Below are 15455 nucleotides of genomic sequence, written 5' to 3'. Positions count from 1 at the left end.
CTTTAGACCCTTCGGCAAGCCCATGTGGCCCGGCCGGGTTACTTGGTCTCTGGACAGGGGCCTGAGCATTCATCCAGAGAGGGAGCTGGACCAGAGGGCCCAGCCCAAGCATGGCGTAAGAGCCCGTCCCGCCCTCTGCTGGTCGAGTAGCGCTAATGCAGGTCACCCTCCTGCAGCCACCTCTGGGGAAGGCAGAAACAGGTGCCCAGACTTGACCTGAGGGGGGAAGGACAAGCAGGGGGCGCGCCGCCTACGAGAAGGCAGGGGCTGAAGGGTGCTCATGGATGCCGACGGACCATTCAGGTCAAGAAGCGTCTGTGCGTGACTGTGTGTTTACGTCCGCAGTCACGCCCAGACAAGCACTCGCCTCCCTCAGACCCTGCTCCCAAGGGCCCCACAGACACGGGGACGAGTCATGCCCTCCCTCGGTAGGGCTAAGCTGTTTGACTGCAGACAGAGGGCATTCTCTCCCTAGGCCCCCACTCTTCACCCTGTTCAGAAGGGCACCCTCGCCCTGGCCCTCAACTTCTTCAACTCCAGCTTCCGGTCTCCCTGATAACTGACCCGTTTATGCAAATCAGTTTCACCTGCCTCAGCCTCAGTGTCCTCTTCCAGAGATGGATTCATGTAACCTGCAAGGTGTCCCTGCTCCCACCACACTGGAAGCCCTCAAGGTGCCATTGGCACCTGGGTCCCCCCTCCCCCTGCCCCGCCCCCCGCGCCCCACCGCCCCCAAACCCACCCCCCCCTCCCAAGGGAGGGGCCAAACGCTAAGCTGCTTTCTGTAGGTAAGCTGCTTTCTGTAGGGAGATGCCTCCAGGGATATGCCTATAGGGGTGTGGGGGTGGGGGGGGGGCATTTCACAGAAATGCAGTAAACACAAACACGCACACACATAACTGTGCTACATCCACACAGTGGAATACTACGCTGCGGTAAAAAAGTAGGGAAAAGAAGGAATTCTTGCCAGCATGGATGGAACTGGAGAGCATTATGCTAAGTGAAATTAGCCCGTCAGAGAAAAATGAATACCACACGATCTCACTCATTCGTGGAATATAGAGAACAGCATAGACCGACGAACAGGGACAGATCCATACACATCTATACCACCGCTCTCTGACGGGGCTGTTTGACTGCTGGTGGCCTCTGGCGTCCTGGGCTCAGAGCTAAGGTACGAAAGCATACACATTTCATTCACATCCACCTCAGCCTCTGCCTCCCATGACCCCCAAGGGCCGCTACGACCGGGGTGTTTGCGTCTCCGGTCTCCCCCTCCCCCCTCCCGCAAACCTGGCCCCCTTCCTCCCCCCAACCCCCACCCCCCCCACCCCCGCCCTCAGCCCCCCGCACACCCCGCCCGCTCCCTTCAAATGCAAATGGGACCGATGTTTACAACGGTTCATTGCCGAGAGATAGAATCCATTGCAATGAACGAAGAGAAATGAGCACAGAATTAAGAAAGAATAACATAAAGTAAAATAAAACCCCCCAACACTCTTCACGGGTCCCGGGTTGGAGGAGCCTGCCCAAGAGGCGCCGGTCAAGCACCCCAGGCGTCGCAGCCACGTTCGGGAGAGCCTTTCCTTGAGATTGGGCCACCTGCCCCACCCTAAAGTTGGCGTCTCCCAAACAGTGGCGCTTCATTCCTGGGAGCGGCTGATTGGTGGGTCTCTCTGGCTCCTCCCACCACGCTCTGGGGCTATAAAAGCAGGGGCGGCAGCGCCTCGCAGCGTCTATGGTTCCCAGACCTTCTCAGCCCTGGGCGCGTCTGAACGCTGTCTCCGTGTGAACGCTGTCTCGGTCCGAACGCTGTCTCTGTCCGAACGCTGTCACCCTGTCATTTCGTCTTCCGCGAGGAGTCCGTCCACACCTTTGCGAATCCCTGCGCCTGGACCCCAACATCTGGTGCCCGCTCAGGGCCGGCGTGCTTCCCGCACGGGCTCGATCCGAGGCCGATTCCGGGCCCGCCATGGCCGACAAAGTCAACATGTCTCTGGACGACATCATTAGGCTGAACCGGAGCCAGCGGGGCGGCCGCGGCGGGGGCAGGGACCGAGGCCGGGACCGAGGCCGGGCCGGCTCCCAGGGAGGCCGCAGTGGCGGAGCGCAAACCGCCGCACCAGTGAGCCAGGGCGGCGGGCCGTGCCGGAACCGGGCGGCCCTCGGCCGAGGCAGGAACCGGCCGGCGCCCTACAGCAGGCCGAGACAGCTTCCCGACGCGTGGCCACGCGACCGCTTCCGCAGGGGCTTGGGCAGGGGCGCCGGCCTGGTGACCGGGGGGAAGCTGCTTCTGTCCAACCTGGCCTTCGGAGTGTCCGACGCGGACGTCCAGCAGCTGTTTGCGGAGTTCGGGCCTCTGAAGAAGGCCGGTGTCCACTACGACCGCTCTGGCCGCAGCCTGGGGTCAGCCCACGTGCACTTTGAGCGGAAGGCAGACGCCCTGGAAGCCATGAAACAGTACCACGGCGTGCCTTTGGATGGCCGCCCCCTCAACATCCAGCTCGTCACCTCACAGATACACACGCAGCGCAGGCCGGTACAGAGTGGCAACAGAGGCGGGCTGACTACACACCGAGGATCTGGAGGCTTTGGCGGCGGCACGCCGAGTCGCGCCCGCGGAGGCAGCCGGCTTACAGGCAGGGGCACCGGACGCAATTCAAAGCAACAGATCGCTGCGGAGGAGTTGGACGCCCAGCTGGACGCTTACAACTCGATGAGGAGCACCAAAAACCTGGACGCCCAGGTGAGCACTGGCAGCCCGATGAGGGGCACCAAAAAGTTGGACGCCCAGGTGAACAGTGGCAGCGCGATGAGGGGCACCAAGAAGTTGGACGCCCAGCTGGACGCTTACAACGCGATGAGGGGCGCCGAGGAGTTGGACGCCCAGCTGGACGCTTACAACGCGATGAGGAGCACCAAAAAGCTGGACGCCCAGGTGAGCACTGGCAGCCCGATGAGGGGCACCAAAAAGTTGGACGCCCAGCTGAGCACTGCCGGCGCGATGAGGGACACGGAGGAGATGGACGCCCAGAAGGACGCGTACAACGCCATGAGGGGCGCCGAGGAGTTGGACCCCCAGAAGGACGCGTACAACGCGATGAGGGGCGCCGAGCAGCTGGACCCCCAGAAGGACGCTTACAACGCGATGAGGGGCGCCGAGCAGCTGGACCCACAGAAGGACGCTTACAACGCGATGAGGGGCGCCGAGCAGCTGGACCCCCAGAAGGACACTTACAACGCAATGAGGGGCGCCGAGGAGTTGGAGGACGCCCTGCTGGACGCTTACAACACGGTCATGGACACCGAGGAGTTGGACGCCCAGCTGGACGCTTACAACACGGTGATGGACACCGAGGAGTTGGACGCCCACCTGGACGCTTACGACGCCATGATGGACACCAGCTAAAGCACCACCAAGTCAGTGCGTGCGTGGGTGGTGGAGCTAGGCCTGGAAATCGTCTCGCCGTGCTTCCCGAGGGTGGGCTGGCGGGGACCTGTGGCCCATTGGGGAATTGTTTCTTCTGTTTTGAAATAGGATTTAATTAAAACTCACGCAAAGCGTTTTCTTTAACGTTTATTTTATTAAAAAATTCCGAAAAAGACCTGTGTTGTACCTAGTCATTTTGGGGAAAAATTTTACTGGTTGCTGTTGTGGAGGAGCTGGCGTTTTCACCTTGGCCATAATAAACAGAAATGGGTGCAGCAAAAACAAACAAACAAACAAACAAACAAACAAAAACAACAACAACAAAAACCCTCCAAAAAAACCACACAAACACACACACACACACACACACACACACACACAAACCTCCTTAGAAAACACGCTGATCCACGCTGATCCAGCCTTTCAACGTTCTGACGCTTCGGCAAGCCCGGATGGCCAGGCCCGAACCTGGTCTCTGGGCGGGGGCCTGGCCATTCATCCACAGAGGGAGGGGGGTGGGGGTGGGGGGGGGAGGGGCGGTCGACCAGATGGCCCTGCCCTGACATAGTCTTTGGCTGTGGATTGGGTTGACTGGGGCCGGGGCCGAAGAGCTGGTCCTGCCCTCGGCTGGTCGAGAAGCGCCAAAGCAAGCCACCACCCTCCTGCACCCGGAGCCAGGTGCCTGCACTTGACCGGAGCGGGGAAGGACGAGCAGGGGGCACGCTGTCTGCAAGAAGGCAGGGGCTGAAGGGTGCTCATGGTTTCCGACGGGCCATGCAGACCAAGAAGTGTCCGTGCGTGACTGCGGATTTACACACACACACACACACACACACACACGCGCGCGCGTACGCAGAAGCACACCCACAACCACACCCATACACCTCCCCCGGCTCCCCCCCTCCACGCACACGCACACGCACACGCACACAGAAAATGAAATGAAATGAAATGAAATAAAAACAAAAACAAACAAACAAAAAAAAAACCCCTCCTTAGTAATGACATTGATCCAGCCGTTCAATGCTTTAGACCCTTCGGCAAGCCCATGTGGCCCGGCCGGGACTTGGTCTCTGGACAGGGGCCTGAGCATTCATCCAAGCATGGCGTAAGAGCCCGTCCCGCCCTCTGCTGGTGGTGATGGACACCAGCTAAAGCACCACCAAGTCTGGTTTTTCTGCATCCCTGTCTACCTCTTTCAATCCCCTTCCCCACCCTCCACAAACCCCCCTCCCAACCCTCGCCCTGCCCATTCCTTTATCAGAATGAATTCCATGCGTAGCCACGTTTAGCAGAACCTTTCCTTGAGGTCCTATTTTTAATGCCACCTGAAGGTTCGTTCTTTGGGAAGCCTACCCTATGTCATGTGCGCCCCTCGCACACACACACACCTTAAACTTGACCTCCAACCCGTGCTGCTTTCAGTCCTGTGGGCGGCCTATTTGTGCAGCTAGAGGTGAGCTGATTTGGCTCCTCCCACCATCCTCTGGGGCTATAAGAGAAAGCAGGTTTTTCTTTGGAGGGCTTCTCAGCACCAGGCTTGTTGTCTTGGTCGTCGTCCTTGTTCTCCAAGGTAGCTTTTGTGTGAGAGATCTCACCAAGACCCCGCGAAAAATGTCATCCTGAGCTTGCCTCATGGGGCCATCAAAAAGCCTCACAGCAGCCTGCATATGCACTTGCTGGAGTCTATGGAGGTTTTTTATGCACTGGGCAAGAGGAGTGATGACAAAGCTGACCCCTCTTCCTCACAGGCCCTGGGAAACTCAAGCAACAGGCCCTGGGATACTCAAGCAACCCCAAAGGGGCCCCAGCCACGCTCAGTTTTCAAATCATGGCTTGATACGCGACCCAGCCCCCGTGGCATCAAAGGTCCAGTGAAAACTCAAGTCAAACCCCCAAAACCATATATAAGTTCAGACCAAAGGTCTCCACCTCCATCTCCAGGACAAGCTGCCTTCTTCCTGGGAAGGTCGAATTGGTACCATTGGTTTTTCCACCCATGGACAAACCTCCAGCTCGAACTTTTCCTTGCAGGCCACAGTCTCTGGCATCACGTTCGCCTGCTGTGACCAACCCTGCCAGGCCTGCTGCTGTCACTGCCACCCTGCCTGGACTAGTGTCCCTTGGCATCCTGCTTCTAGACATGAGCCCTACAAAACATCATCTTGTGCTTCCTGGAAGAGGGAGCCTTTTCACTCTGCTGTGGGCCAGCCCGGACCCTCCCAAGGCAGTCACTTGGAGGCAAAGGGGGACAGGATCCACGCGTGCACCCGTCCTGCACACACACGCGCACGCTACACCATGACCAGTTCAAGTAAGAGGGCCACTGCGGTGAGCCTTGAAGCCTAGAGCTCGGGCCGGGTAGCAGTCTGCACGGACCCCACCCATTTACCTCTTACCGGTTTCATTCCCTCTTGAACTCTCTTCAAAGTTCTGAACTCTCTTCAAAGTTCTGAACTCTCTTCAAAGTTCTTATCAACTTCCCCTTATGATACTTGTTGGCTATCAGTCTCGTGCCATTATTCAGCCTTAGAGTTTAGAGGGTAATTTACCACCCACTTTGGGCTGCATTCCCAAGCAACCCGGGCCCATCACGCTGGGGGCCGCTACTAGCCTCACACCATCCACAGGCTGGCCCTAGATCAGAAGGACTGGGGCCCTCCAGGAGAGGCGCGGGGGAGTGGGTCTTCCAGACACCACATTTCCTGTGTTCCACCGCTGGGCGGGGATTCAGCGCTGGGCTCTTCCCTGTTCACTAGCTGTTACTGAGGGAATCCTGGTTAGTTTCTTTGCCTCCGCTGACTAATATGCTTAAATTCAGCGGGTCACCAAGTCTGATCTGAGGTCGCATCTCAGAATGGGCGCATGCACGCACACATGCCTTGGTGAGCGAGGCTTCTCCAGGCAAGGTCGGGGAGAGAATCATTACCCACACACACGTGGGACACCACGGCCGACACGTCCCACCTCTCTCTTGCTTTACTGGGAGGACGGGGTGAGGCAAGGAGGCGGGAGAACGGGCAGCCTTCTCCAAGGGGGGTTGGTGGTGGTCTCCGGGTTGGGGGTATGCGGGGGCCACCACGACGATGCCACAGCCCCACAAAGCACACAAACCCACCTCACACACAAGCACGCACACACACACACACACGGACACACACCAGGAGCCCGGCAGCACGCGACACAGCGCTGCCACAGCCAGTGGGGAGGAGCACACAATGTCGGAGGACTCTGCGGCATCCCTGGGGCTCAACCCCGTGCACAACTCAGCCTTGGTGCGAGCCACAACCCCCACAGGGCCGGACCGGGGAAGGGGACCCGTCACCATGATGGGCCCCGCCACCCCAACCCTTTTTTCCCATTGGCCGCGTCCGACGTGAAGAAGCTCCCAAGAGGGAAACCATGGCTTCAGGGCCTCTCCCGTCTCTCACAGGAGCCACAGAACCATAGTCTACACTTAGAGGGACAGAGGGCCCGGGAACGGGCCCTGCGAGGAAACCCCAAGCCACGCGCACACCCCCAGGAACACGTCACCCCGGGGGACACAATTGATCGGCAAGCGACGCTCAGACAGGCGTAGCCCCAGGAGGAACCCGGGGCCGCAAGTGCGTTCGAAGTGTCAATGGTCAATAAGTCCTGCAATTCACATTAATTCTCACAGCTAGCTGCGTTCCTTCATCAACGCATGAGCCGAGGGATCCACCACTAAGAGTTGTCACATTTTGGTTTTTGGTTTCCGCTCCCTGGCACAGCAACCTTCTCCTCTCCCCCACCCCACCACATCCCGGTATGGAGGGCAGAGGTGCCTCGGGCGGCCATCCAAGCACGAGACAGATGAGTCCGGACTCTGCAGATGGGGAAAGTATGACCACTGGGCGGTCTGAGGCAAGGGCCCCCAAGGGGCATGCTCGGATGCCCCACAGGCGCCTGGGGGCATCCACCTCCAGGGAGGGGAGGCGGAGTTTAAGGGAGAGTGGGGAAAAGTACTGGGGTCCTTTCCCCAACTCCCCCCATGAGCCCAACTGCCCCTGAACCGGGGCGGAAGGGGAACCCCCACGCATCTTTAAACCTCCACGCCGGGACGCACTAGGTACCTGGAAAGGGGGATGTTATGGGTTCACTCAGCAAGATAGACCACCAACTCAGAATTTAAATTTATGAGCCTTTATTAAGCTGGCCAGCAAACTATAGTTACAGCACCCTGCCAAAGCTGATGCTGAACTGAGCGCAGATTACAGGAGTTAGGTTTTATTATTAAATTTTGTGGAGGCCCAGAGAAAAGCGTCTTTCAAATTCTGGGCCCCCAATATGGAGGAAACTCTATTTATACTTCTTCTAGTCTTTTGTCTCCCAAATTTGGAATGAGACTTCCGGGCCTTCTGAGAAAGAAGGCCTGCGTGCTTGGAAGGGGACATGAGACCATATCTCAAGGCCTGGCCTGATGTCAGTAACTTCCTATCTATGTGTTTTAGGAACAGACAGCACAGCATGACCCTTCTGGCCAAAGTGCCAGATATGCAGCCCAGCACAGGGGGAAAGAGTGGTCAGAGCGGACAAGGTATGGAACCATGTCCCAACGTGCGCCTCCACCTCCGTGGCCTCGATGCCTCAATCTGCACACACAATGTGCACACATGTGAGGCATAGAACCCCTGGGTGCTGCCTGGCTGAGACAGGCCTCCCGCCCAACCAGCACCTTGTCCCCCCCACCTTCCACACCGACCAACCACTGTCGTTTCTGCCGCCTGGCAGATGCCAAGGCGGGAAACCTCGCTTGACACAAGTCAACACACATCCCGTGGGCCCAACCCCTTCTCTCCGTCCAACACCTCATCCCATCCCTGCACCTGCAGCCCAGGCCCCTCACCACAACGGGACAAGAGGCTGCAACAGGAAGCAGGGTGCAGGCTGGGGCACATGGCACACATGTGTGGAGGGGAGAGGCAGGACACCCGGAACATGTGGGGTGTGAGTGCGCAGCAATGAGCACACCGGGGCGATGGACAGCGGACAGAGGAGGAGAAGCGCGGGGCAGACGAGGGGATGGGCATGCTCTTGATGGTAAGGACAGGATGACCCACACCCAGGGCAGGCAGCAGGAAAGGGCCACCCCGTCCCTTTCCCGAGACATGCCTGAGGTAACACCCACAATGCCTGCCCTTGTTTTCTTGCCACCAGGGGTGAGGGCGACAAAGAACCACAAGGCAGTGGGCATGGGAAACAGGGGCACCCTGAAGCCCCTCCGCATCCCCACTTGCTCCTTCTCTCGCACCTGGCGGGGGGTGGCAAGGCGGTGGCCACCACCCCGACCCAGCCCGCACGGAAAAACCACAGGGGTTAAGCCAAGGAGGACACTGACCCGACCCACCGAACGCAGACGGACGCTGGCTCAGTTGCCCCTTCTCCGTTAATGATCCTTCTGCAGGTTCACCTACGGAAACCTTGTTACGACTTTTACTTCCTCTAGATAGTCAAGTTCGACCGTCTTCTCAGCGCTCCGCCAGGGCCGTGGGCTGACCCCAGAGGGGCCGATCCGAGGGCCTCACTAAACCATCCAATCAGTAATAGCGACGGGCAGAGTGTACAAAGGGCAGGGACTTAATCAACGCAAGCTTATGACCCGCACTTACTGGGAATTCCTTGTTCATGGGGAATAATTGCAATCCCAGATCCCCATCACAAATGGGGTTCAACGGGTTACCCGCGCCTGCTGGCGTAGGGTAGGCACACGCTGAGCCAGTCAGTGTAGCGCGCGTGCAGCCCCGGACATCTAAGGGCATCACAGACCTGTTATTGCTCAATCTCGGGTGGCTGAACGCCACTTGTCCCTCTAAGAAGTTGGAGGACGCTGACCGCTTGGGGGTCATGTAACTACTTAGCATGCCAGAGTCTCATTCGTTATTGGAATTATCCAGACAAATCACTCCACCAACTAAGAATGGCCATGCAGCACACCCAAGATCCAACTACAAGCTTTTTAACTGCAGCAACTTTAATATACACTATTGGAGCTGGAATTACTGCAGCTGCTGGCACCAGACTTGCCCTCCAATGGATCCTCGTTAAAGGATTTAAAGTGGACTCATTCCAATTACAGGGCCTCGAAAGAGTCCTGTATTGTTATTTTTCGTCACTACCTCCCCGGGTCGGGAGTGGGTAATTTGCGCACCTGCTGCCTTCCTTGGATGTGGTAGCCATTTCTCAGGCTCCCTCTCCGGAATTGAACCCTGATTCCCCGTCACCCGTGGTCACCATGGTAGGCACGGCGACTACCATCGAAAGTTGATGGGGCAGACGTTCGAATGGGTCGTCGCCGCCATGGGGGGGCGTGCGATCGGCCCGAGGTTATCTAGAGTCACCAAAGCCGCCGGCGCCCGCCCCCACGGCCCACGGGGCCAAGGGGAGGCTGATCGAGTTGGTTTTGATCTGATAGATGCATGCATTCCCCCACCCCCGCTAAGGGGGTCAGCGCCCGTAGGCATGTATTAATTAGCTCTAGAATTACCAGTTATTCAAGTAGGAGAGGAGCGAGCGACCAAAGGAACCATAACTGATTTATTTTTTTTGAAATATATTTTATTGTTTTATAGAGAGGAAGGGAGAGAGTTAGAAACATCGATGAGAGAAACATCAATCAGCTGCCTCCTGCACATCCCCGACTGGGGATGTGTCCGAAACCCAGGTACATGCCCTTGACCGGAGTCAAACCTGGGACCCTTCAGTCTGCAGGCTGATGCTCTATCCACTGGGCCAAACCAGTTCCTGCCCATAACTGATTTAATGAGCCATTCACAGTTTCACTGTACCGGCCTGTGCATACTTAGACATGCATGGCTTAATCTTTGAGACAAGCACATGCTACTGGCAGGATCAACCAGGTAGGAGAGCGTGGGGAGCCAGAAGAGCGTGCCACTGCACCGCGTCTCCGGACACGGGCCAGATGTGCCGAGCGTGGGAGGAAGTGAGCGAGCATGGGTGCGTGCAGAACTGCGGGCAAAAGGGGAGAGGGGGCAGCACAGCACCAAACCCGGCCCAGCAGCGGATGGACTTCCCACACCCGTGGACGAGGGGGGGCGGCCCCGATGGCAGGTGTGGGAGCACTCGATGAGGCACCAGGCAAATGCCTCGAGAGCTGGGACACACATACGCACGGACGAGGGGCCCCTCCCAGGGACGGGGCATGGACAGCGATCACTATGGCTGGCCAGGACCCGAATCACGCTCAAGCAGGCCCTTCCAAACGGGGCCATGCAGCAAGAGACTGACCCTCACACCCACATGCAACAACGCCAAAATGGCGGGCGGCGGGGGGCACAGGATGGGGCTGCGGTGGGCCCAGGAGGTGACAGGCAACCACGGGCACAGCCCCTGTGACGGCATCAGCCAGGTGGATGGGTCGGACAGACGGACATGGGCGTGACAAGGCGACCACCCCCAGGGCAAGCAAGGCACATAGGAAAGTCGCAGTGGCGATGGCATGGGTGGGCGGAGTGGGGCTCCGGGGCCACCCAGCGAGGTTAGTTGAGGACACAGTTCATTGGGCGAGAAAGAACGGAAGGAGAAAAGACAAGGCCGGGAAGCGAGTTGGTTCACCACACCGGGACAAATGCAGGGTCTCACCACCAGAGGCCCTCCAGGCCCAAGGGACAGTCCACCGGACACCCATGAACTACCAACTGGCTTCCACTGGAAACAACTTTCAAACAACCTCACGTGGGGGGTTCTGGGTCCTGCCACCCACCCACGCAGCCACCACCTCTGACCCCGGGCCTAGAGGACCTAAAGTCTCCTCTTTCTCATGGGCACACGTGCCCAACACACCCCCAGTCACACTGCGCCCCATCCGAGAGCACTCTGCCCAGAGATGCCACCAACCCCCCCACATGCACCACGGAGGTGGGGGAGGGCCAAGGGGCAACACCCAGCACGGCAGAAGGCTGATTCTCGGGGGGCGGCTGGGGGGTGCACATCAGCGGGGACCCCTGGGAGGGGTCACGCACGCAAGAAATCAAGAGGGTGTGGACCCAATCAAATGAAGGAAGGTCCTGGGTGCACACGGCATAGGGTGGACATCAAGGCAAGGCACCGGACCTGGACGGGCCACCGGGTAAACAAATACAGGGATCCCACCACCACAGACACACAGGGTGGCCCCACGATGCCCAGACGCCAGGCCGATCCTCCTGAAGCACAACCTCAAAGCCTCCTCCTACCATGCGGCCGAGGCCCCGCCAATACGGAAAGGCTACACACAACCCTCAACAGCCACAGGGGAGCCGCCATGGCTTCTCTCCAGCTGCCCATCAACTCATCTGCCCGGTCTGAACCTGACGGGCGGAGCCCTACCCCCCGCCCCAGGACAAGCCAGGCCCCGACCTTGCCCAAGCAGCACACCCGTGTCTGCTCTGAACCTGAGGCATTGGGAGCAGGAACTCCAGGGGACAGGAAAGGCCTCCGCAGCCCCCCAACCCCTTCAGCAGGCAATGGGAGAGAATCCCCCCACGCATCTGGATGTGCACACGGCAACACACGTGCACGCACATGTAAACTCAGCGCTTCCCCGCGATGGATGCCACCCCGGCCTGGCGGGACCCTCCCCCAACTTGGAGGGGCAAGGCACGGGCCACGGTAAGGCAAGGCACAGCAGCGTCGCTGCTCGGCCCCTCAAAGCCAGTGAGCTAACACAGAGGGGGCTAAACGAACGTGCTTCCAGAAGAGGGGCAGTGGCTTGGGGGTCCAGTACCCCAAGGCACCCTCTCAGATTGCTAGAGAAGGCTTTCTCACCAAGGGCATGTCCCCCCACCACAACCCCAGCAGAAACACCCCATCAGCCCACAGAGCCACAAGGAGACACTTCTGAGGGAACACAGGGGGCATGGTGGAAGACCCCACAGGGACAGCGTCAAGCAAAGGGTGTACACACACAAGCACTCGCGATAGGGGCCCTCGAGAGAAATCGGAGGAGCGAGCCCATGGTGCCTCTGGACTTTGTCCTCTTGCCTCACACCATGACCTTGTCCACAGTTAAATAAGAGCCTGCGGTGTTGCGTCGGGAACACCAGCACAACGCAAGACAGAAAAAAAAAAAAAAAACTACAATAACGGAAAACAGGTCTCACGGTCAAGCTGCAGCCAGCACCGCTGACTTGGTCCCATCGCCATCGCTGGCATGGCACACATTAGAGGGCCCGGGCCTCCTCATGCGAGGGAGACAGGCGTGCCTCCCCTTATCCGGCCAGACTCTCCTGGAGCTCCCCTCCAGTGCACCGCAGACAGCAGCGGCCCAGCAGGGGCTCGTGGGGAGCAAAAACAACACCACCAGCTTTGCCTTGGGCACCTGCAGGACACCAGGGAGCGCTCCAGGGGCACCACCGAGGGCCAAGGTGAAACAGCGTCCACATGCCCAACGGGGAGGCGCATGCGGCACGAGGACAGGACACCCCCTCCCTGTTGGGAGGGGTGCCCGAGACACAAGCCGGGGAAGGTGAGCAGAAGGTGTCCACTGCATCAGAGAGACCACATGCGTGACACGGAGGTCGCGCCGGGTTCTGCACCCCTCCTTCCCTTCCATGCACTGCCGTCGGACGGGGAGGAAAAGAGAGGGGCCCGCAGGCAGAGCGAGAGGAGGGGTGACATTCACCAAGGAATGTCCTTCTCTTGGCTAGCGCAGCGTAGGCCCGGCACCGGAGAGCGAGACGTCACCACATCAATCCATCGGCAAGAGCTGGGCGGGGAGCCACCAATGAGGCGCCCCCCCAGGAGAAGTAGTGAAATGAGGCAGGGACAACCGTCTGGAACAAGCCTGCGCTTCAGCCTCACCATGTAAGCCCTTCATTCTCTTCTCACACAGAGGGGGAGAGCATGGTCAGTCGGGACTGGCGAGACGTACAGCAGCCGGCCCGCACAGGCCCAAGGCATATGGCTTTTTGCTCGTGTGGCCGGGATGGGGTGAGTCAAGCCTCGGGTCATGGCCAAGATGCTCCCTGGGACACCCCCCTGTCGTCCAATCATCCGAGGACAGCGTGTCCACAGTCATCTCGTGGTACAAAATGCAAACTTCAGGGAAAACATGGACCGTGCGGTGACGGGGGCCTCTGTCTACAGATCACGCCGGACTCCCGGAAGGAGTCATGGCCACTGGAGACCCCACGGGACCCCATCGCCACCAAAGAAGGGCGGGGGTGCGGCAAAAAGAATGGGATGGGGCTATCTGGTTGACCCCCAAAACCCGTAAAGAGCGTGCCTCCGACAGGCGGCAGCAAGAGGTGAGGGAGGCCCGGCCCTCACCACTTCACACCCACGGGCAAGGGCCCAGTCAAATGCGCTTAGCTTACGAATCCGGACTTTGAAAAAATTCCAAGGGGCGCCTAGAACCACCATGTATCCGGAAGGCCCTGCAACGGCATCGTCCAAAGCCCGCTGGCGGAAAGACAAAGAACTGTATCTGACTACCGGGACCACCCGTGGGCCTGTATGGACCGCTTCGCCCTCCGCCGTCCTCCACGCACCGCCTGTGCGGGCCTCCACCTATGCAACTCCGGACTTGGATAAAGGCCACAAAGTCCAGTCTGGTGACTGCGGCACACTCGGGTACACGCCAGCCTGTGCAGCCGGGTAGATCCCTGAACGCAGCACGCTCCCGCCTCTGGATTGGGACTTTGAAAAATTTAGCAGAAGGCGCCTCTGACGGGCCGACACGAACACACGGGCACAGATGGGCGGGCACCTCCGGCTGTCAGGCACCTGCACCAAAATCAATAGAAGCGGGAGGTGGGGAGGGGGGCGCCTCCGGCAGGACGGTGTCCCAGCGCAAGCCACCCTCTTTGGCTACGCCCGTGGTGGCAGCCCTGGTCAGTCCCCGCGGAGGGGCGACAGCGAGTGCCCGGCGACCCGCCCCGCTGGCGGCCACTCACTCCTTCAAATAGCCCCGCAGGTCCAATCTCCGGAGAACTGGACAGGCACCGATGGAGCGGCGCGAGCCACCCTCTGAGGCTACACCCGCAACAGCAAAGGCGGCAGCAGCTTCAGCGGTGGTCGGACCCCGCTGAAGGGTAACAGAGAGTGCTGGTCTACCAGTCCTAGCGGTCCACCACTGCAGCGGCAACCACTTGCTCCTTCAGCATTGCTGCAAGTCCAATCTCTGGAGAACAGGCCTGGCACCCACGGACATGCGCCCCCGGCAAGATCCCGACAGCGCCGCTGGCACCTTGGAAGTTGGCCTCGGGCACTGCAGCCGCTTCCCCTCCCTAGATGCTCCGCAAGGAAGAAACGATATAAAAGCGGCCGCCAGGTGGCTCCCGACAACCGGCGCGAACCTCAGCGGGAGGGATCCGGATCTCCAGCAGGCAAGGGCGTCCAGCCACCCGGAGGGCCGGTCGCGACCAGAGCCCCCAACCCCAAGTCCCTCCGGGACGGCACTGCGCCACCGAACATGGGGGCGGGGGGTGGGGGGGGCTAGGAAAATCTTTTTCGGAGATGGCCAGAACAAACATGGGGGCGGGCCGGGCCATTCGAAAGTGAAAGACTTCCTCGGAGTCGCACGCCGCCGCCGCTGCCACCACCACCACCACCACCACCCACCCCCCATACCCCACAGGCCCAAGACATCCCGGCACCTGCCTTCCTCTCTCCGTCTCTCCCTCTCTCCCTTCCTGGAGGACATAACAAAAACATTTTATAAAGTAGTTTATTTTTTACAGAGAGGAAGGGATAGAGAGAAACATCCATAAGAGAGAAACATCGATCAGCTGCCTCCTGCACACCTACTGGGGATGTGCCCGAAACCAAGGTATATGCCCTTGACCAGAATCGAACCTGGGACCCTCCCCCGCAGTCTGCAGGCCAATGCTCCATCCACTGAGCCAAACCAGTTAGGGCACAAAAACATTTTTGCCCCCTGGGAGCTGAAACCAAAATGAGGCAGTACTCACAGATCGGATCGTCTCATCTCTTCTCTCCTCTCCTCTCCTCTTCTTTCTCTCTCTCTTTCTCTCTCTCTCTCTCTCTCTCTCTCTCTCTCTCTCTC

The 15455-nt window shown here is 59.2% G+C and overlaps 2 protein-coding genes across 2 annotated transcripts in view; both read left to right on the top strand.

Moving 5' to 3' along the window:
* Positions 1-1972: 1972 nt before the first annotated feature.
* Positions 1973-13648, top strand: LOC308519262 (THO complex subunit 4-like; the record flags this gene model as incomplete). The annotated part of the gene is made up of 2 exons (XM_081091246.1): positions 1973-2746; positions 13535-13648. 2 exons carry the CDS (start codon positions 1973-1975, stop codon positions 13646-13648), a joined length of 888 nt encoding a protein of 295 aa, XP_080947372.1.
* Positions 13649-13808: 160 nt separating this feature from the next.
* Positions 13809-15455, top strand: part of LOC308519261 (SR-related and CTD-associated factor 4-like) — a gene marked incomplete at both ends in the record, with an annotated part of 36356 nt that continues 34709 nt past the window's right edge. The window contains 1 exon segment of the mRNA XM_081091245.1: positions 13809-14020. Coding sequence (XP_080947371.1) covers positions 13809-14020 — 212 coding nt within the window.

The sequence above is a fragment of the Myotis nattereri genome (assembly GCF_964212035.1).
Source record: "Myotis nattereri genome assembly, chromosome: 5".
In the NCBI taxonomy this organism is placed as follows: domain Eukaryota; kingdom Metazoa; phylum Chordata; class Mammalia; order Chiroptera; family Vespertilionidae; genus Myotis; species Myotis nattereri.
This window is presented reverse-complemented; position numbering and strand designations above follow the sequence as displayed.